At 39.9% G+C, this 22,966-nt stretch overlaps 1 protein-coding gene across 1 annotated transcript in view; it reads left to right on the top strand.

The window, feature by feature from the left end:
* The window catches only part of LOC117513733 (adhesion G protein-coupled receptor B1-like), a 712,829-nt gene that overhangs the window by 638,507 nt on the left and 51,356 nt on the right, over positions 1-22,966 (top strand). Inside the window, 1 exon segment of the mRNA XM_034173969.1 lies at positions 4,577-4,662. Within this exon segment, the coding sequence (XP_034029860.1) occupies positions 4,577-4,662 (86 nt within the window).

Here is a 22,966-nt window from a genome sequence, read left to right as displayed (position 1 = left end):
AGCCGAGCTAAACCGACGCATCTGACGGGAGCGCGCACTGCCGCTTGTTGGCAGGCTGACGCAGTCAAAGTTCAATGCTCAATGCTTTCGATGCTCTGAGCTGTGACGTACCTTTGCGTTGTCCAATAGGAACGACGTGTCGGGCCAAAACACGGAAGACTAGTGGCAGAAACCACTGATCTCTACAAAATGGATCAGTGTTAAAAAAAAAAAAATGGATCGGCTTTGAAACCACTGATCTCTACAAAACAAACGTGTCACAGGACTGCTCATTTATGAAGCAGTTTTCTGAAGAAAAATCCTTGGAAATGTTTTTTGTTGTTGTTTGTTACCTCACAATTTCTGATTACTGTTTAAAAAATTTAGAACACTTGTAATTAAAATAGCTAAATAAATCAATAAATGGTTCTTTAGAAACCTTTCATCTATAAATTAAAACCACCTGTTATTTCAGATTAGATAATTTCTTGTTTAACATAAGGAACCTTGGACATTTATTTTTAGACAAATAAAATAACATGGAAACTTGTACATTTTTTAAAGTCTGGTAGATTATTTACGAGGGCTGTCAATAAAGTATAGGTCCTTTTTATTTTTTTCAAAAACTATATGGATTTCATTCATATGTTTTTACGTCAGACATGCTTGAACCCTCGTGCGCATGTGTGAGTTTTTCCACGCCTGTCGGTGACGTCATTCGCCTGTGAGCACTCCTTGTGGGAGGAGTCGTCCAGCCCCTCGTCGGAATTCCTTTGAGAAGTTGCTGAGAGACTGGCGCTTTGTTTGATCAAAATTTTTTCTAAACCTGTAAGGCACATCGAAGTGGACACGGTTCGAAAAATTAAGCTGGTTTTCGGTGAAAATTTTAATGGCTGATGAGAGATTTTGAGGTGATACTGTCGCTTTAAGGACTTCCCACGGAGCAAGACGTCGTGCAGCACTCTCAGGCGCCGTCATCAGCCTGTTTCAAGCTGAAAACCTCCACATTTCAGGCTCTATTGATCCAGGACGTGGTGAGAGAACGGAGAAGTTTCAGAAGAAGTCGGTTTCAGCATTTTATCCGGATATTCCACTGTTAAAGGAGATTTTTCAATTGAATACACCACAAAGACAAGATATTTAATGTTCAAACTGATAGACTTCATTGTTTTGTGCAAATATTTGCTCATTTTGAAATGCCTGCAACACATTTCAACAAAGTTGGGACGGGGCAACAAAAGACTGAGAAAGTTGATAAATGCTCAAAGAACACCTAATTGGAAACAGGTGAGTGGGTAGAAAAGGAGCATCCCCAAAATTCTTAGCCATTCACAAGCAAAGATGGGGCAAGGATCACCACTTTGTGAACAACTGCCTGAAAAAATAGTCCAACAGTTTAAGAACAATGTTTCTCAACATTCACTTGCAAGGAATTTAGGGATTCTATCATCTACAGTCCATAATATAATCAGAAGATTCAGAGAATCTGGAGAACTTTCTACACATAAGCGGCAAGGCTGAAAACCAACATTGAATGCCCGTGACCTTCGATCCCTCAGGCGGCACTGCATTAAAAACTGACATAATTGGGGAAAGGATCTTACCGCGTGGGCTCAGGAACATTTCAGAAAACCATTGTCAGTTAACACAGTTCGTCATTACATCTACAAGTGCAAGTTAAAACTTTACCATGCAAAGCAAAAGCCATATATCAGCAACATCCAGAAATGCCGCTGCCTTCTCTGGGTCCGAACTCATTTGAAATGGACAGACACAAAGTGGAAAATTGTACTGTGGTCTGATGAGTCCACATTTCAAATTGTTTTGGAAATCATGGACATCGTGTCCTCTGGACAAAAGAGGAAAAAGACCATCCAGATTGTTACCAGCACAAAGTTCAAAAGCCAGCATCTGTGATGGTATGGGGTGTGTTAGTGCCCATGGCATGGGTAGGAAACACATCTGTGATGGCACCATCAATGCTGAAAGGTACATCCAGGTTTTGGAGCAACACATGCTGCCATCCAAGCAATGTCTTTCAGGGACGTCCCTGCTTATTTCAGCAAGACAATACCAAGCCACATTCTGCACGTGTTACAAAGCGTGTCTTTGTAGTAAAAGAGTGCGGGTACTAGACTGGCTTGCCTGCAGTCCAGACCTGTTGTCCATTGAAAATGCGGCGCATTATGAAGCACAAAATACGACAACGGAGATCTCGGACTGTTGAACAACTGAAGTCGTACATCAAGCAAGAATGGGAAAGAATTCCACCTACAAAGCTTCAACAATTAGTGTCCTCAGTTCCCAAATGCTTATTGAGTGTTGTTAGAAGGAAAGGTGATGTAACACAGTGGTAAACATACCACCGTCCCAGCTTTTTTGAAACGTGTTGCAGGCATCCATTTCAAAAAGAGCAAATATTTGCACAAAAACAATAACGTTTATCAGTTTGACCATTAAATATCTTGTCTTTGTGATGTATTCAATTGAATATAGGTAGAAGAGGATTTGCAAATCATTTGTATTCTGTTTTTATTTACATTTTACACAATGTCCCAACTTCATTGGAATTGGGGTTGTATTAAGACTGGTCTGATTATTTTCCCAATGGGTGTTTCAATAATAACAGTAACAGAACAGTTTATCTTATCATTCTTCTGGATGAAGTCAGCCCATATGTGGGTTTGAAGACAATGTGTACAGTGCATCCTGAAAGTATTCACAGCGCTTCGCTTTTCCCACATTTTTTTATGTTACCGCCTTATTCCAAAATGGAGTGAATTTATTTTATCCCTCAATATTCTACTCACAACACCACATAATGAAATCATGATTGTTTTGTATTATTATTATTAGTTTTTGTATATTTATTAAAAAACAACAACTACAAAAAACAGTGAAATCACATGCACTTAAGTATTCACAGCCTTTGCCACACAGCTCAAAATTGATCTCAGGTGCAACGTGTTTCCACTGATCATCCTTGAGATGTTTTTTACAGCTTAATTGGAGACCACCTGGGGTAATCCAGTTGATTGGACATGATTTGTCAAGACACACACCTGCCTACATATAAGGTCCTGTAGTTGACAGTGCATGTTGGATCACAAACCAAGCATGAAGTCAAACAAATTGTCTGTAGACCCCTGAGGCAGGATTGTCTCAAGATACAAATCTGCGGAAGGGTACAAAAACATTTCTGCTGCTTTGATGGTCCCAATAATTTTTTCACATTGCCATTGTGGGGTGTTTTGTGTAGAATTTTGAGGAAAAAAATGAATTTAATCAATTTTGGAATAAAGCTGTAACATAACAAAATATGGAATAGAGAAGCACTGGGAATATTTTCCCGATGCACCATACAAATATTACAGTTAGTGTTACAGTTAGTGTGTTTGTCAGTGACTGTTGGTAAAAACTGTAAGAGTGTCGTCTTTTGGCACAGTGACATTGTATCAAGAGACACCACGTTAATTTTAATCATTTTTAATTTAAAATTGAATCATTTTTGTTGCATTTACCCTTTGTTTCAAGGAAAATGCATAGTCAAAAAGGACCTATGACTAGACGATTGATGTTATTTTGATAGAATCACACAAATGAGATAATCACAGAATAATATTTTGGGGGAAAACATTTATTTGTTTTGTTTTTTTTATCATTTTATTATTTTGTCATGCCCTTGCTTGTCCTTTTGTTTACACAGTGCTTCCATTTCCATTTTCTGGTAATTATTCCCATCTTCTTTGTTATATCCCCTTTTCTTTGCCTGCAGTCTCCTTTTCCTTTGTATTATGTGTTGTCCTGTTTTCTCTGTTTGACTTTTTTCCCCATCTCCTTCCTTCCCAACTTCCATGGGGGTGTAGTTTCCATTTCTGCAACAAAAACTGCCAAATGAAAAATTAATTCAGATTGTATTTTATGGTTCTTAGTTCACTGTGCAAAAATGTTTGGCACCCAACAGTTCTCATTAAAATATTCTCATAGGTTTTTTGTTTTGTTTTGTTTCCATTTCAACTGAATGCCAGTATTTATTTGATTTTTGATAAACTGTTGTGTTGATAATTAGACTGCAAATCTCACAAAAGAAACAACAAACAAGCTAAAATGCTTTATTTCTTTATAATAAGGATAGTGTCCAGTGCATAACATCACAACAATAAAGTGATTGTAAAAAAAAAAAGGATTTTCTTGTAAACTGAATTCGACCACCTGAAAGAAATGATGTATTGTTAACGATAATGCTGATGCTGGTGTTTTTATGTATCGGAGTTTTTAAAGCAGCAAAATTATTTGAATACGGACAATTTCATCATCATTACCACTGCTTAGATTTAAAATTATTTATCTTCTGTCTTCTGTTATTTTCAGTATGATGATGTGATTCTTTTCACTGTTTTATACTTCATTGGGTGCTTGATATCTTAACCAATGTTTGAACTTATGTGTATGATGTTAGTGACATGTTATTGTGCATGCTACCATCAGCATCACATCACAGTGGTCATCGTCACCGTGGTCCGAGTGGTGCTGCATGTTCTGAGGATGTCAGAGTGTCTTTGCCCTGCTTTAATTTTGTGCCTCTTCTCTTTGGCAGGTTAACATGGTTATCGGGATTCTCGTTTTTAACAAACTGGTGTCCAAAGACGGCATTACTGATATGAAACTAAAGGAGAGGGCGGGGTATGCCTTATACCACACATCCATTTTACACAGCGACCTATAACCAGCCCGATGGCCTAGTGAGGATACACCACGAGTGCTACTATTGGGTCCTTGGCTGAAATAATCCTCAGCCATCATTCCAGACTCTGAAACAGGAATGTGATAAGGCTGCACTGTAACGCATTTCAATTTTAATTTACAGTACCCTCCCAGTAGTTGGAATTGCCAGTAGGGTACTGTTATTCTACAGTATAACTGTAAAATTACAGTTAGTAGCTGTGGTTGCCACTAGCCTGCCTGCCAGACAAAATCTGTTTTCATAAAAGTAAAATAGTTCAGTCTGATTTTGCTGGCCTTCTTCCATTTTTCTTGGGATCACCAGAGGAGGTTTGGTTTGGGGTCCACATGTTGATCTGGCTTTTCTGACACAACTTCAGCTATACAAGTAGAGTGGGACATGGCCAGCCGTGAACCAGGGATATTCTGTTTGGGAGGTAAGTACACTAACTGCATGTTCCACCGCACTGTGCAGTGCATTTGTTGATCAACTTAACTCATCTGTTTTTGTCTGCTGGTGTTGCCTACTTGAATCTAAATAGACATGATATTTTTCTGAATTCTCCATTTTAGCATAGGGAGTTTTTTTAAATACTCGTACATTAGTGCATTGTACAGTGCACGGTGGCACACACAGTTAGTACACTTGCCTCCCAAATACAATATCCCTTGTTCAAGGGCGACCAAGTCCCACTGTCTTTGTACAGCTGGAGTTGCATTCAAAAAGCCAAATCAACATGCAGCTTCCAAACTGAAACCCCATATAAAAAAAAAAAAAATTAAAAAAATCTAAGCAGCCCAGTGAAATCTGAAAGTATTTTGCTGTAATTTCTGTGGAATTAATCTGGCAACTGCAGTTGCTTATTGTAATTTAACTGAGACAGTACTGGTAATTGTTTTACAGTAATAAACTGTTAAATGTTGCGGTAGACACACTGTAGAGTTACGGTACCATTCTGGCAACTCTAGCTGCTAGTAGGGTACTGTAAATAAAAATAAAAAAATTGTTACAGTGTGGGTACAGCAGGAGACTTCTTTCAGAAACATGTAAGAATTATTACAATTGAAGCAAAAGAAGTGTAATCCGTCATTACTTAAGATGTCAGTGGCTGCTTCATTAGATGTGGTCAAGGGCAGAAAGAATCAAAGATGTGTTGGAGGCTGTCTGGTTATTGGTCCTGCACAGACTGAGAATGATGATGACTCATCCCATTGCTTTTTAAAAATTTTTTTTAACCTTTTTAAGTTTCAAAATGTGTCGCATTCCCTCCAGCTGCTTCTTTGTTTGCAGGTGTTGCTACTGATGTCACATTTTGTGAAACCATCGTTGTCTTTTGGTTTCTGTTCACGGGGAGCAGGGGTGTTGTTGCACAGCAGAGGCTCAGACTAAAATTACGCAGCACATTTAGATACCAGAGATGGAACCAGGAAACTGCTTTACAGCAGGCTGACAAAAGGAATTGGCTTTCCTTCAAAGAAAAATGGAGTTTTGGGAAATGTGCATGTTTGAGTTGGATCCAAAAAATGTGTTTCGCTGTGAATCCAGGACAGGTGCAGCAGGTGTGCAGTGTATCTCAGCATGAAATTTTAAATCACAGGATAACCAGGAAGTTCGGTGTGTTCAGATGTGACAATAATGCTGTGTGTGTGTCAACTCCGTGACTGTGAATATGGTGCATTGCAACACTTTTTGCATTGAGGAATGCTACTCACTGAAACTTCAATTTATTTCTGTAGTTGGCAAGCAGAAATAAGAATATGTACAAGGACAGTGTGACAGCCGTAAGATGCACAGTAGGAATGACATTCATTCAAGGTGGAGGTTGGATTACATCAAGGATCAACTCTGAGCCCTTTCTTGTTTGGAACAGTCATGGACAGGTTGATGGATAAGATCAGGCAGGAGTCTGCATGGACGATGATTTTTGCAGGTGGCATTGTGATCTGTAGTGATAGGAGAGAGCAGTCTGAGTCTAGCCTGGAAAGGTAGAGATAGGCTCTGGAGATAAGGGGAATGAAAGTCAGTAGGAGCAAGACTGAGTACATGTGTGTGAATGAGAGGGAGCCCAGTGGAATAGTGTGGTTACAGGGAGGAGAGGTGGTGAAAGTAGATGAGTTAAAATGCTTGGGGTCAGCTGTCCAACATAATGGAGAATGTAGTTGAGAGGTGAAGAAGCGAGTGCGGGCAGGGAGGTGTGGGTGGAGAAAGGTGGCAGCAGTGATTTGTGACCAAAGAATATCTGCAAGACTGAAGGGCAAAGTTTACAAGACAGTAGTGTGACCACCTATGTTGTACAGCTTAGAGACGGTGGTGCTAACAAAAAGATAGGAAGCAGAGCTGGAGGTGGCAGAGCTAAAGATGTTGCAATTCTCTTTAGGAGTGACGAGGATGGACAGGATAAGGAATGAACATATCAGAGGGACAGCTCAGGTGGGACGTTTTGGAGACAACATCAGAGAGGGGAGATTGAGATGGTTTGGACATGTGCAGAGGAGGGACCCAGGGTATATAGGGAGAAGGATGCTGAGGATGGAGCCACCAGGCAGGAGGAGAAGAGGGAGGCCAAAGAGGAGGTTTATGGATGTACTGAGGGAGGACATGTAGGTGGTTGGTGTGACAGAGGAAGATTCAGAGGACAGTGTGAGATGGAAACGATTGATCTGCTGTGGTGACCCCTGAAGGGAACAGTCGAGAGAAGGAGAAGAAGACAAGAAATAAGCATGTGTACAGCCTGGTCTCTATAAATAGTTTCCGCCTCCATGACAACTGTATGGCGAGTGAATTTGTTTTCTAACTTCTTAGTTAAAGCTGTTACTTTGAGTGAGAGCTGCTCAACCGAACATCTCCGCCTTTCATGCTGTCCGACCATAACTGAGTGTTCACTCGATGTGGCTGATAGCTATTGTGGATGCTATGTCTGTTTCTTTCAAACACCTTGAATCGTATGACTTCTTGTGTGGTGAAATTTCCTAACGAGTCTTCTAAGATGTCTCTGCTGCAATTTTTCTGCTGAGTGAAACATCTTATTTAAAGAGGAACTATGCAACATTTTTATCTTCATTTTACAGTTTGGGAGTAATTAGAATCCCCCCCCCCCCCCCAAGCATTTTGCAGCAGAAAATCAGTCTTCTATCTTTAGGGACACTGACCCAGTGTAATCTGAATGAGAATCTTGGTTTTCACAAGAACCCTGAACTGCTTTATGGAACTCCAACACATATAGGCCCCACAATTGAGACACCAGTGAGCTAGCAGCTTTAAGAAGAGGCCGGCGAAGGCTTTATTTCTTATGTATTTATTGTTGTGGCTGAGCCTTTGAAAAAGCAAAAAACAACAGCAGCAACAAAAAACAGAAAAAAAAAAAACAGCTGTCAGAGGAAGAGAAAAAGAGTGTGTGACCAAGTGAGAGGTCACATATGGGTCAACCTCAATTGGGCTTTCTTGGAATAGGAAGAGCTGAAAGATAAATAAATGCAAAATGGATGCAGGCCTGGTGGTCTTGCTGTTGCACTTGTAAGTATACTGAGATAAACTGTTCTTTATGTATTTCTGTGTATTGTTGCTTTCTTGACATGGTTCACAGATTGCATTCACCGGCTCCATTGAAATAAATGCACATGGAGAGCGGGGGAAGAGGGGAGGGCTAGCAGTGAGTTTTTATGACAGTTTTGTGACATTTGTACTCCCGAGCTGTAGGGGGAGCTCTGTAGAGAAGAATGTGACCAGAAAAATGGAATAAACAGTGAAAAACTGACCAGAGTTGCATAGTGCCTCTTTAATGTTGTATGCCATTGGCATTAGCACTTTTAGCAGCTATCGGTAGCTTCATCCGTTAGGTCCACTTAATGTATGATTACTGAAAAAGTAAATGGCTAATAACTTTTAATGTCCACACCAAAGCAAATTGTTTGGAGAATCACAGCACAGTCCTCAAAAATATGATTTAAGAAAGACCTGAACCAAGGCCAACCTGTTTGCTGATTTGGACTTGAAGAGAGGAGTGTGTTAAGGATTCTTTCATCACACACTAAGCCACCTACATGCCACCCCTTGTATATGGGCTTCATATCAGCTTTTCTGGGTCTCTTTAGAAGACAAATGGGTGACATCATACAGGCTTTGTCCAGTATACAGTGGGGAAAATAAGTATTTGACCCCCTGTCAGTTTTGCAGGTTTTCCCACCTACAAAGAATGGAGAGGTCTCTAATTTTTATCGTAGGTACACTTCAACTGTGAGAGACAGAATCTAAAAAAAAATAATAATAATCCAGTAAATCACATTGTATGATTTTGAAATAATTAATTTGCATTTTATTGCATAAAATAAGTATTTGACCCCCTAGAAAAACAGAGCTTAACAATTGGTACAGAAACATTTGTCTGCCCTTACAGAAGTCAGACATTTCCTGTAGTTCTTGACCAAGTTTTCACACACTGCAACAGGGATTTTGGTCCACTCCATACAGATCTTCTCCAAATCATTCAGGTTTGAAGTTTCAGCTCCCTCCAAAGATTTTCTGTTGAGTTCAGGTACTGGCCAGGCCACTCCAGGACCTTGAAATGCTTCTTACGGAGCCCCTCCTTAGTTGCCTTGGCTGTGTGTTTGGGGTCATTGTCATGCTGGAAGATCCAGCCATGACCCATCTTCAATGCTCTTACTGAGGGAGCAAACAAATGAGTTTTTAACCAAGACTTGAAGATGTTTAAAGACGGGGCCATACGGACATTCAAAGGAAGCCTGTTCCAGAGTCTCGGAGCCGCCACTGAAAATGCACGGTCTCCCCTAGTTTTCAGACGGGATCTCGGCACTTCCAGAATCAGTTGATTGGCCCATCTCATATTTTGACCTGGAGCATGAACCGACAGAAGCTCGGAGAGGTAGGAGGGAGCCAATCCATTTAAACATTTAAAAACCAGCAACAACAACTTGAAATGAATCCTGTAACTGACTGAAAGCCAGTGCAGAGAGGCCAGTACAGGAGTTATGTGGTCCCGCTTTCTGGTGCCCGTAAGCAACCGCGCTGCGGCGTTTTGGACCAATTGCAGAATGCAGACGGTGAATGGACATTTGATCTAGCCCACAATACAGGGAATTACAATAGTCCAAACAACAGGTGACAAAAGCATGAATCACTCTCTCCAAGTCAGCCCGGGGCAAATAGGGTTTAACTTTACCCAGGAGACGAAGCTGAAAAAAGCTAGACTTGATTACAGAGTTAATTTGCTTTTCAAATTTAAAAGAACTGTCAAAGATGACACCAAGATTACTAACAGACTGGTGTGTGATTGATTGAGTGTGTGAAGAGGTGTCTTGTATACAGGTAATAAGTTCAAACAGGTGCAATTAATACAGATAAAGAGTGCCGAAAAAGACGGCTTCTTAAAGAAAAATGAACAGGTCTGTGAGAGCCAGAATTCTTGCTGGTTGGTAGGGGGTCAAATACTTATTTTATGCAATAAAATGCAAATTAATTATTTAAAAATCATACAATATGATTTTCTGGATTTTTTTTTTTTTTTAGATTCTATCTCTCACAGTTGAAGTGTACCTACGATAAAAATTACAGACCTCTCCATTCTTTGTAGGTGGGAAAACCTGCAAAACTGACATGGGGTCAAATACTTATTTTCCCCACTGTATATACAGTCTGTGGTGTGCACATTGAGATCAAGCAGAGCTGTGAAAGTGCACAGTGGACAGGCTTATGCTAACTATATACGTTCAGGAATGTCCAGAATGGTGTTGTAGTGAGTGTTACAAAAGTGAAAATTATGTTCCTTTTCCGAACAAGGGTGGCATCAATATGTGCCATCAGATGTGGCGTATATTGTTTGTTTTTGCTGACCGACTGACTGCACACAGCTGACAGCGACTGACTCGTAATGAATCACAATGACTTGTGGTGCTACTTATTATTAGAGTCCCTTGATTGAGTGTAGTGACATGACGAGATGAAAAAAAGGTCACATGACTCATGGTGCCATCTTGGGGCCAAAATAGCGTTCGCTGTTAATCTGTCTGCATGTAAATCCAGCTATTTTATTTATTTATTTGCTGAAAATGCCGGGTTGCTGTGAGTTTGGATGCTCAAATAGACACAACAAGGGCTCCAAGATGTACAGATTCCCTTCAGATTGGAGCAGAAGAAAAATTCAGAAAAAGTCAGCCATGTGGGATGGAAACGACTTCATCAAAGCTTTGTGAGGTAAATTTATTGTTCAGTCCCATGTACAGTAAAACTCACCTAAATTGTCATTGTATAAACTGGATATTCACAGACACCGAACAAAAAGTCGGAATGTTTTTGTATTGTTTTCCATGTAATAAACACTGTATATAAGGGATTTTGCATGACCGATTTTTCGCTTGCATCGGAAAAAATGTCCTGTCCGATCACAATGTATTTCCATTAAAAATCCCTCACATGTGGGACCGGAATCATTTCTGTGATTAAAAGCCCGGCCATTTATTTTTTTCACACCGTGCTCAGACTTGGACCCGCAGCCTGACGTGCACCTGTTAAATCAGACACAGAAAAAGGCTGCAATTTGACACTTTTCTGCTTTCACTCCTTCATCTGCCATCATATTTGAATAGTTTTTAGAGTGCGCATGCTGATTACATTTCGGGAACATGTATGTTTGACAGAAAAGTGCACAACTTTACAACACGGAGTCTGAAAAGATGAAATTCTACTTTTGATTTGGAGGTGATGATTGTAGAAAGAAAAGCTTGTTGAAGGTCAGATTAATCCATAATAAAGCATTATCCAGCGACGGAGAACTTTAAAACTGTCACGCACGTCATTGCATGACACAGAGTAACAGAGCTGCAGAAGCATAAATCAGGCTTTAAATTCATTAAATAAATCATCATAAATTGTAAATTTATGTAAATTTGATAGTATAACTATTGTTATATTTATATTGATAGTACCTGTACTTGGATGTGTTGCTGTATGTGGTTAAATTATTTTTTAAAAATGTTGAAAACATAAAAAGTTCATTGAGTAGTTCAACACAGTTGGACCCAAAATGGCGCCATGTTTTGAGTTGACGTTACTCTCTCAATCAAGGGACTGTACTTATTACTAGCTTACTTTCTAACATGGTAAATTGTGTATATTAGAGGACTTATGAGTTGTTAATTTTCCCCCTTTTTGTTTGTACATTGTTCCTCCAGCTTTTAGCTGCTAAAACAAACGTCATGTGTTTCTGGTGCCTGGGGCATCAAACATGCACATTCTCCAAAATATCAGTGTCCTTTTGGTTGCACGGTCACGTGCTCAAGCTTACACAAACACACACTTTGTTTTCTGTGCATGTTGCTTATCATTAATTGCTCAGTGAATTTTAGTTAAAATAATGAATGTTGCCAGTTGCTACTTGTGATTTGTGTGTGAAATAAGGTCAAAGTACACATGCACCCTGCTCCCCTCTCACCACTGTCTCCATTTGAATTGTGGGTGCATCCAGATGGTTTTTATTATTATTATTTTTCTGTCTCAGAAAAAAAAACAGTTGCTTTCTTCAATGATCTCTGTTAAACTGTACTTTTGCTGTTTGAAATGTCATGTTTGAGTTTGCATAGAATCCCCTCTCTCTCACTCAGGGCTGTCCAATCAGAAACACATGAGTGTCAGACGCCCCCTCCTATGTCATCTGTGATTGGGTAAAAGTTTCTGCCCATTCCACCATCTCCTTAATGTATGGCTATCTGCCCTGCCCATTACCAAACCTGCACCTGTGATTGGCTTACTATTATTCCTGCCCTTACTTTTTCACAACTGACCTCTTGTAGATGATATAACAAACATTTCTTCTTCCAGTTTATACTATTACTTTTGTGACACCTATTCCAACAGTAACTCAGTATTAATGTATTAATGCACACACACACACACACATATATATATATATATAAATATATTTAGAGTGGGGTGGGAAAGTGCTGTGTGCATAACTGCATTTTACTCACATTACGTTTATTGCTTCCACCCAGGAGTCTGTTTACAGAGCAACTCAAAAACTAATTAATTGGCATACACAAACCTTAGTGCAAACGTTGGGCCTGACATGGAGTACACACATGCCATTAACATTTGGGCTGGATCTTGATGAAACAGATTATTTCTGTCCCACAATGCGGTAGATGCCATGAGTTATCCTGGTGGGGGGTACAGCCAGGAAATCACTGTGAGAGAATCTTAAAAAAACAAACTCTTACTAAATTAACTAATAAAATTCTAACTCGAATCGATGTAAAGGTTGACACTAACCTTGTATTGAAACCATTGCATTCTGATGCACTTACTGGGTACTTACATTAAGTTCAAAGCTATAAACAACACAACACAAGTTTCATTGCATGTTTACAGCTAACAGAGTTACCATTTTAATGCTTGACACCAGATATGATGAAGTCTAAAAGCACCTCTGGCACCCTCTAAGAAAGACTACTATGGTGATGATCCCTCACAGTGGAAGTGATACACATCATCTTAGTCTCCCGTACAGTGTAGGATCATTTTGTTGTTGTTGTTGTTGTTGTTGTTGTTGTTTTTGTTTGTTTGTTTGTTTGTTTGTTTGTTTTGAAAGCAACAACTCACTTGATTTTGAAAGGAGATGTCATAAGCTTTAAAAGAAATTAGGGTGCCATTTTTCCTTCTAAGGGTCTGAAATCCAAGATGGCATCCAAAATGGCTTCCGTTTAGCAATAATGCAATATATTTGCTAATACACAAGATATAATTACAAACAAAGTATCTAAATATAGGTTTTCTGGCACAAGGAAACCAATGGAATCATCAAATTATGGAATTACATTACATAATTAGCAGGATATAAAAGGGTTGAGTTCTTCTAAAAACTGTTGAGGTCTAAGGTTCTAAAAAACATTCTGGACTCACATGGCATTCCAACTCATTATAGAAACTGCATAATTTATTACCACCTTTGAAAAATGACAGCTACCTATTTTATCAACACTACCCAATCTAGAGCCTGTGGATCCCCACAGTCAACATGTTCATAGTTTGTATAATCTGTTTGTTTGCTGCTCAGCTGAAAAATAAGGAAAAGTCCAAAATCCACAGTTCTTGACTTCTTGTTAGGTGAAGACTCTGCCATGTTGGTTAATATGCAGTGAGGCAAATAAGTATTTGATCCCCTGTCAATTTTGTAAGTTTTCCCACCTACAAAGAATAGCGAGGTCTGTAATATTTATCATAGGTACACGTCAACTGTGAGAGAATCTAAAAAAAAAAAAAGAAAATCAGAAAATCACATTATATGATTTTCAAATAATTTTCATTTTGTTGCAAACATAATTGCACCCTATTTTTAAATATGTTTAAGTCATATTCTAACAGAATGATGTGAGTTTTTGCTTTTACCAAAAGAAAAAAATAAATACACATTATTATTTCATGACAAATAAGACTCTGCTATTAAGTAAATTTTGGTTTGTCACAAAGTCATACCAGGAGAACCAAAAGATCCTCTGAAAACACTGAGCTCCAAAAGACATTTAGTCATTGCCTCAACTCACTGATTAGCATCCAGTCTAGGAGCCATGGTGTAAAACAGGAAGCACCAACATCATAAAGACATGTATACATTTGTATACTGGCATTTAATGTGTCTGTGTAGACCAATCAATGATAGAAGCCCAATGAGCCGCACAGCCACAGCGCTCAAATACAAAAAAAGGACTTCATTTAACAAAACATGAAAGTAACGTTTCAGGTGACCAGCCCTTCATCAGCCCTCTGGTCACTGGGTTTCTATCTTTGGTATATTTTTCTTGGTCCTGCACACATTTTTACGTGTTTTGGATGTGCGTGTCTCTTTTGTATCGTGTAGACCAGTCATCATTAACACTGCACCCATCTTCCTAATACTGTGTAGGTTCATCTTTTTCCAACCAAAACAGTCCTCACCCATTAAGGCATGCTCCACTAGACCTTTCTATCTGAACCAACATCAGCTTTTTCATCAATATGAGTTACAGGAACTCTTCTGTTGGATAAGACCACACAGGTCAGCCTTCACTCCCCAGCCTTCAGTCATGAGCCTGTATTTGGTTCACTGGTTTTCCTACTTTAGGTAGGTTCTGACCACTACAGAATAGGAACATCCCACAAGAGTTGTTATGGCAAGCTCTGGCCCCCATGGCATCCTCATTTTTCCTGGCTGTTATGTGGTACAATCCTGATCGAAACTTTGAAATCTCATGTGAAGGCAGACAGATCTGAGTTCTTAATGAACAGAGCTCATGCAGGAACTCATTCAGAAAAGAACCCTCGATCACAGAATACACTAATGTTTTCTAGAAAGTCTGAGACTTCTCCTGTTACAATGGGTGGACGTGTTCTCACAACCGATTTCTATTGACTAGCAGTGACAGAGGGGCAGCCCTCCCATGTCACATGGTCAGCACATGGTTGTATAATGGTGTTTTGTGTTTGACCATGTCACTGACCAGTGCAAACTGTGACACACGAGAGTGTCAAGACCCAGTGTAGACTTGCTGGCAATTATAAGAAGATAAATGTGCAGACTTGCTGGCAATTATAAGAAGATAAATGTAGATAAAGTGAATGGATGAGACCTCAGCACTGTCCCTTCAAATGCAGATAAGAGATTTCAGCAAGAATGCAGTGACCCAGTGAAAACCCATTGGCAATCATAAGAAGACATCCATAGCAGCAATATCACAATGTGCTCACATGTGTAAAATTGGAATCAATAATATACAGTTGTGCTCAAAAGTGTATATACCCTGGCAGAATTTTTGTTCATGAGCCTCTTGCTGTGAGGAAATAGTGCTAGTCACTAAGCCACCGCACTGCCACTCATAGTTAGTGGTTGTGTGAAGCTATTTATTGTCAAACAACTGTGTTTACTCTTAAATCATAATGACAACTGAAACTACCCATATGACCCTGATCAAAAGTTTACATACCTCTGTTCTGAATGCCGTGTATTGCCTACTTTAATATCAATGACAACTTGGAGTTTTTTGTGGTAGTTGTGGATAAGGCTCTTTACTTTCTCTAATGGTAAAGCTGCCCATTCTTCTTGACAAAAAGCCTCCAGTTCTTGTAAATTCCTGGGCTGTCTTGCATTAACCGCAAGTCTGAGATCTCCCCAGAGTGGCTCAGTGATACTGAGGTCAGAAGACTGAGATGGCCACTCCACAACCTTCACTTTTTTCTGCTGTAGCCAATGACAGGTCGACTTGGCCTTGTGTTTTGGATGGTTGTCATGTTGGAACATCCAAATACGTCCCAAGCACAGCATCTGAGGTGATGAGTGCAAATTTTTCTCCAGTATTTTCTGATAACATGGTTAGTTTCTGTTGTCATTCTGATTTTTTTTTTTTTAAGTAAACACAGTTGACAATAAATGGCTTCACACAACCACTAACCATGAGTGAAAATAAAGTTTTTGTGTTATCATTCACATTCGCTGAAAAATGGTAATAAAATCAAAAATTCTGCCAGTGTATGTAAACATTTGAGCACAACTGTATAACATAACATATGTGTACTGTACACCTAAACTCCAATCATATGCTTTTTGCACAGTCCCATTGCATTACATTATATTTATTTAACAGTGGACATAGTTTTGACTATTTAAATATTTTACTTCTGACAGAAGTATTGTTGTTTATGCACCAATAACACCAGATCAAATTCCTTGTATGTGAGAACTTGGTAATAAATTTGATTCTGATTCTGATTCATAAGTATTTCTAAGGTAAACATCAATGTAACACATCAACTTTTAGGAAAAATGTTAACTTTCTGCCTAATGTATCCCACCCACTGACAGGTGCCATTGTAATTGTTGTGGAATTTCTGTGATGATGTCATCATTAAATGAGACAGGCAACAAAGAGCATCCAAGAGGCAGATCTATCGATGCAGAGATATTTAATTTTGGTCAAAGCTGAAAGCAGGTGCACCTAGAGAGGTTCAAAAGGTACCGCATGCAAATGTACCCACAAAGCCTTCTGGCTTTACACACTCAGAGATCTGTGTTGAGGACCTCTGCCATAATGAAAAAATCATAATGCAAACATGGCCTTTGGCTAGTCTGCGCCATGATCAGATGTTTTGTCATGAAATTGGAGAAACACAACATGTTATATCAACAAAGACAAACAAATAAGGGATAACCCTGGCCCAGTCTGCTGTGTTCTATCAGACATGAGGAAAAAAGCAACTTTTCCTCCATAGTAATGAGAAAATCAATGTTATTCACTTCATCTGCCAGTGGTCACAATGTTATGGCTGATTGAAACATTCAGTTATCTCTGTAGTGACATTCATGCCTCTGGGTCCTTGGCCTTTGAGACCAAGAGATGACTGGAAAGAGCTTGTGGAGACATGAGGTCAATAGACAGATGTGTTTGGTGATACTGATGCCCAGCCCCATGTTGTTTAAACAGAAAGTGCACTTGCATTTGTCTCTACACTCATGGCCATGATGGTCTTCAAATGAGGTGTGATCATGTGTAGGATTTGTGCATTTCTACTTGTATCATCAGGCAGCAGAAAGCACATGCATCATAGACCAAGAAAACTTAGTTTGATGTTGAGGGGAGTATTTTTCTGCTATTTAATATAGTGCAATACTCAGACAGACTTTACATACGTAGACAGGCTCAGGGGTGGAAATTAGTGCTTATCCTCGCATGGTGACTCAAACTAAAACCAAAATAAAAATGACATAAATAAAACATAATGTAAAAATACCAAATTTAAAATTTTTCTCCTTTGTACCATGTTGTTATGTTGGTTGTCTTCTTCTGCCAGTTTGCAGGCAGGGGTCACGAAACCAGTGTTGGCCACAGAAGGTGTTGCACAAACAAAGTGCTCAACTGCTTCACGTCAGGAAACTTTAGTGGATGACTGCTGTTTCTGTGTGAGAGGTTTACTCACACTTGATTTGTTTCCTCACCACAAAACCTCTCACTTTCCAAATTTAGCATCTATGAGGTCTGTTAGAAAAGTATCTGACCTTTTTATTTTTTTCAAAAACAATATGGATTTGAATCATGTGTGATTGTATCAGCCAAGCTTGAACCTTCGTGCGCATGCGTGAGTTTTTTCACGCCTGTCGGTTGCGTCATTCGCCTGTGAGCAGGCTTTGTGTGAGGAGTGGTCCACCCCTCTCGTCGGATTTTTATTGCGAATAAATGTCTGAACGATTTGGACCTTTGCTGCATCAGTTTTTTCCAGAAACTGTGAGAGACCTCCAGGTGGGAACCATTTGGAAAATTCAAATGGCTCTGAGAGACGATTTTATGGGGATTACACAGATTAAGGAGTGCTCCAGCCGGTTTAAAGACCGCCCACAGCTGCTGAGAGCGCGCCACGCTCCGAGCGCCGATCGACAAGCTGAAACAACCAGATCATTTCCAACGTGAAGGCTTTGTTGACGATGGTGCACGTGAGGAACAATCTAGAAGGGGTGTGGCTTCTGGCTAAAGAGTAAGACAGGACAAAAGTGTGAGGAAGGGAGTGAGCAAAGTGGCGTGATGTAATAGACAAAGACACGGGAGCAGGTGCAAGAGTGTGAGTGAACAGAAACAAAACAGACTGCATCAAAGTGAGGGAAAAAACATAATGTCAGGTGCAGGGCGTGGAGTGAACAGAAGTAACTGGGTGTGAGACTAGGAATGAAGACATGATGGGAGGTGCAGAGTGGAAACAAACAGCAAAAGCAGAACGGAGTAAAATGGAAATCAGGGTCAGAATGAAATACAACAACAGGAACCAAAATCAAACATGAGCATAAATACAAGAGCAACTAGAACTGATCAGAAAATCAATACAAAAGCAGAATCAAACAGGAACAGACTAATCAACAGAAATCAAAACCCGATATAAAAGTATAACAGAAAACATATACAGATGAAAGCTAAATGAAAAACAATGAAAACACAAACTGGCTGAACAAAACTAGAACATAACTTGACAATGGCTAAAGTATGGAAAGTAACAAAGTGATAGGAAAAACATAACAGAATAACTCATGATGAAAATCATTACTGATAAACAGAAATTGCAATACATAACAAATGGAACATAATCAGATAAAAAACACTGACGATAAATAATAAAACCCTGTGACTAAAGCATAATATAATAAATGTGATAAACAATGAAACTAAGACTAGAGTAACTAAGGGTCCAAGAGTGAAAGCAAATAATAAACAATAAAGCAAAACAAAATATGTGGCAAAGAAAAGATACACAGAGAATAAATTAAACAAAAGCAAACATAACATGAACATGACAATGATAATAAGACATGGCATAGAGGCTCAGAACATGGAAAAAAGGTCCAAAATCATAACAGCTGGCCAGACCATGACAAGCTGGAGCAGATTAAATCCTACAGTTTAATAGACTGCTGCAGTTAATATGATTGTTAATATAACTGACCATTGCTTTGTCACCTGAATATTCAATTGATGAGACGTTGATGAATTCATCGGTTTTCTGTGCAGGTCAACTGAAAACTAAAAATAAAAGTGTAAGTTGCCAGTTTAAGTAAAGGGTCTTTCAGAATGGAACAAAAAATACAAAGGCAGCAGGCAGCGGTCCAAAACCAGCCCAGGCACAGGTCGATCAATGAACAGACAAATTACCACTCACAAGGCTGGAGGACTAAAAATAAACAGCTAAACTGTTTGAAAGAAATCAGACTGAAACACAACACACCAACTGGACATTTTCACACACAAGACAAAGAGACAACTGACTTAAACTGAAGTACTAAGGGATTATGAGAGCCATGTAAAGTGTAACTGCTGGGATAGGCTCCATCCACCAGTGAACCTTAATTGGAGTAAGTAATTGGAGCAGAGACATGCAGATGAGTGATGGCGAAATTTTGTTTTATAATTTATTAGATAATGATATCATGACAATCAAAGAAGTTAAATCTTTAAAAGAAATTGTTCATGGCAATGATTTATTTATTTATTTAGTTTTTAAACATGTCAGTGAGCATCATTATTCAAAGTGAGGTCCCATTTCACTGAACTGCCTCCTTGTACTGTGCAGCATAATGGCTCAGTGGTTAACACTCTTGCCTCACAGCATGAAGGCCTGAGGTTCGATTCTACCCATTGCGAGAACCTTTCTGTTTGGAGTTTCCATATTCTCCTCATGTCTGTGTCAGTTTCCTCTGGGCACTTCAGTTTCCCACCACCATCAAAACATGCCCATTAGGGTCTGCACCTTTCTCCTCCCCTGACAAGGCAGTGTCTTTATACAGTACCGAGAGTTGGCCCCCAAGTGTGGGACTATTGCTGCCCATTGCTCCATGTGGTTGGATTGTGTCTAACTGTGATTAGGATGGTTAAATGTGGAGGACAAATATTCATGTTTGTATAGTATCAGTAAGGGCCCTTATTGCATTGCACATATGGAATTTGAATGAATACCAAAATTTCAAAGAAAGCTTTCATGTAAACAGGCCACATTCATGGTGATTCATGTGCTCCTATAATAAAAATGGGGTGTTTTTTTTTTTTCTTTCTATTTTCATTTACTCTGGTCCCAGGTTCATTTTTGGCAACAGCACCTCAGACAAACAGGAAAAAAGATCAGAGTCAGTCGGATGGAGCTAACAGCCCCTAAAGCACTAGCTCCCAGCACTAAACCACCAGAGAAGCAGAGAGGGTGCTAATGTGGTTACCAGCAGCTAGCCCTTTGCTTCACTAGCAGCTCCAGAATTTAGATATAGTGAGGCTGAGACCTGCTCCATTGTAATAGCACAGTTTAATGGGAGAAGGAAATGGTTTGATATTATGCAAGTATGCCAGCCACATGAAAAGGAAAACAGATGTCTTGACTTGAATGAGTCCAGAGAATCAAACTGTTATATCTGAGCAGGCAGACTGTTCCACAGAAAGGGAGCATGATAAGAGAAAGCTCTGTGGCCTGCTGACTTCTTTTTTAACCTGAGGAACACATAGTAGTCCTGTGTACTGAGAAAGCAGAACACATGCCTGTACATAAAGTTTAAATAGGTGAAGCAGGCAGTGAGGCACTAATCTGTGAATGATTTTGTAAGTTAGTAACAAAACCTTAAAATTCAATCTTGCACAGACAGGAAGCCAATGAAGGGAGACCAAAACTGGAGTGATACAATCAAACTTTCTCCTTCTAGTCAAGGTTCTAGCAGTAACATTATAAGCCAGTTGGAGACATCTAATGTTGGACTGTGGTAAACCAGAATATTAGATTTAGCAGTAATCCAGTCTAGAAGAGACAAAGGCATGGATCAGAGTCTCTATATCAGTTATCAGCAGGATGATGCAATATTACAGGTGAAAGAAAGCAGTCCTAGTGAGTTCTCCAATGTGTGAGTTGAAGGACAACTCTTCAGCTACTCCCTTGCTTTCACTCAAGCTCATCACAGCAGATCCAAGGTGGATCTGCATGTTAATTTTTGGCACGTTTTATGCCAAATGCCGTTCCTGGTGCAACTCTATATTACATGGAGAATTGGAAGAACTGGGTTTGAACAAGAAGCCTTCTGCACTGGAAACAAGCACACTTTAACTGCACGGCCACCGTGTCTGCTATGCATCTTTTTTATTCAAAATTCCGATTACACAGAACGTGTTTGCATTTACAGTATTTCCCAAGCTTTTCAAAATAGCGTACTTGAAAATTCGGGCGCTGTTCAATTTGAGCACAAGTGTAATATTACGTAATGTGAGAAGTGTCACTCCTGAGAGGACTCTGAGATTTCCCTCTGCAGCTGCTAGCATCCACCGGTGCGGCTTTACCGAGGCCCGAGGCGTCAGCGCACATCCACCGGCGCGGCTCCACCTGAAGCCCGAGGCGTCAGCGCACATCCACCGACGCGGCTCCACCTGAAGCCCGAGGCGTCAGCGCACATCCACCGGCGCGGCTACACCTGAAGCCCAAGGCGTCAGCGCACATCCACCGGCGCGGCTACACCTGAAGCCCGAGGCGTCAGTGCAGTTCCACCGGCGCGGCTTTACCGAGGCCCGAGGCGCCAGCGCGGAGTTATCTGACCATGGGTCCGAAGAAGGCACTGACGGCGGAGGAGGGAGATGATATCAAAAAGTCCCTGGACTTTTTGTCTGAGGAAATCTCTGTTGTTAAAATGCAGCAGAAATCCATTATGGAGCTGGTGGAAGAAATGAAGGCTCTCCGGATCCAGAATGCCGAGAAAGACCGGCGTCTGGTGTACCTGGAGAACCGTGTTGCGGAGTTGGAACAGTACACAAGGATGAACGACGTTATTATTACAGGAATTCATATTAAACCTCGATCCTACGCACGGGCGGTGTCAGAAGACAGCGGAGAGGAGGCCAGTGAGCAGGAGGCCAGCTCAGTGGAACAACAGGTGGCTGACTTCCTGCAATCTAAAGGTATTCAAATGGACTGTAATAACATTGAAGCGTGCCACCCCCTGCCCAGGACAGAGGATGGAGACAAGGGAGCAGTTATAATGAGGTTTGTCAACAGAAAACATAAAATGGCATTGTTAAAACAGGGACGGAAACTTAAAGGAACAAACGTATTCATCAATGAACATCTGACCAAAAGAAACGCAGACATCGCCAAGAAAGCTCGTTTCTTAAAAAAGCAGGGAAAATTCAACAGACATGGACATCCAACTGCAAAACATTTATCAAATTGAATGAAACACCAGAACAAGTGAAGGTTATGGTAATCAGGAACATCGAGGATCTGGACAAATACGACCAATAAGGTATGAGGACACAAACACATCACAACACCATGACACAGACCAGAGGAACCTATTCATCTACTACATCATCTACATCTGGAGACAAGAAGGATATAACTCAAAGGATTGCTGATCATGGAAAAGTAGAACTGAGAACATTTAAATACACAGACCACAATGTACTGGACTTGGAGCACGATATAGACCCGGACAATAATTCTCAAATATCAATGACAGTTGTTGCTATTATACAGATGAACAGTTTAATCGGATCATTAAAACGGATAACAAATTATCAATAATCCATTTCAACAGCAGAAGTCTATATGCAAACTTTGACAACATTAAAGAATATTTAAGTCAATTTAAAAGAATATTTAACATAATTGCTATATCAGAAACATGGATCAATGAAGATAAAGGAATGGATTTTGAACTGGATGGATATGAATTTAATTGTGTAAACAGAAAGAATAAAAGTGGAGGAGGAGTGGCTGTGTATGTGG

This window comes from Thalassophryne amazonica, chromosome 7 (assembly GCF_902500255.1).
Source record: "Thalassophryne amazonica chromosome 7, fThaAma1.1, whole genome shotgun sequence".
NCBI classification, from domain to species: domain Eukaryota; kingdom Metazoa; phylum Chordata; class Actinopteri; order Batrachoidiformes; family Batrachoididae; genus Thalassophryne; species Thalassophryne amazonica.
The sequence above is the reverse complement of the archived record's forward strand: the minus strand, read 5'-3'. Positions and strand labels throughout refer to the sequence as shown.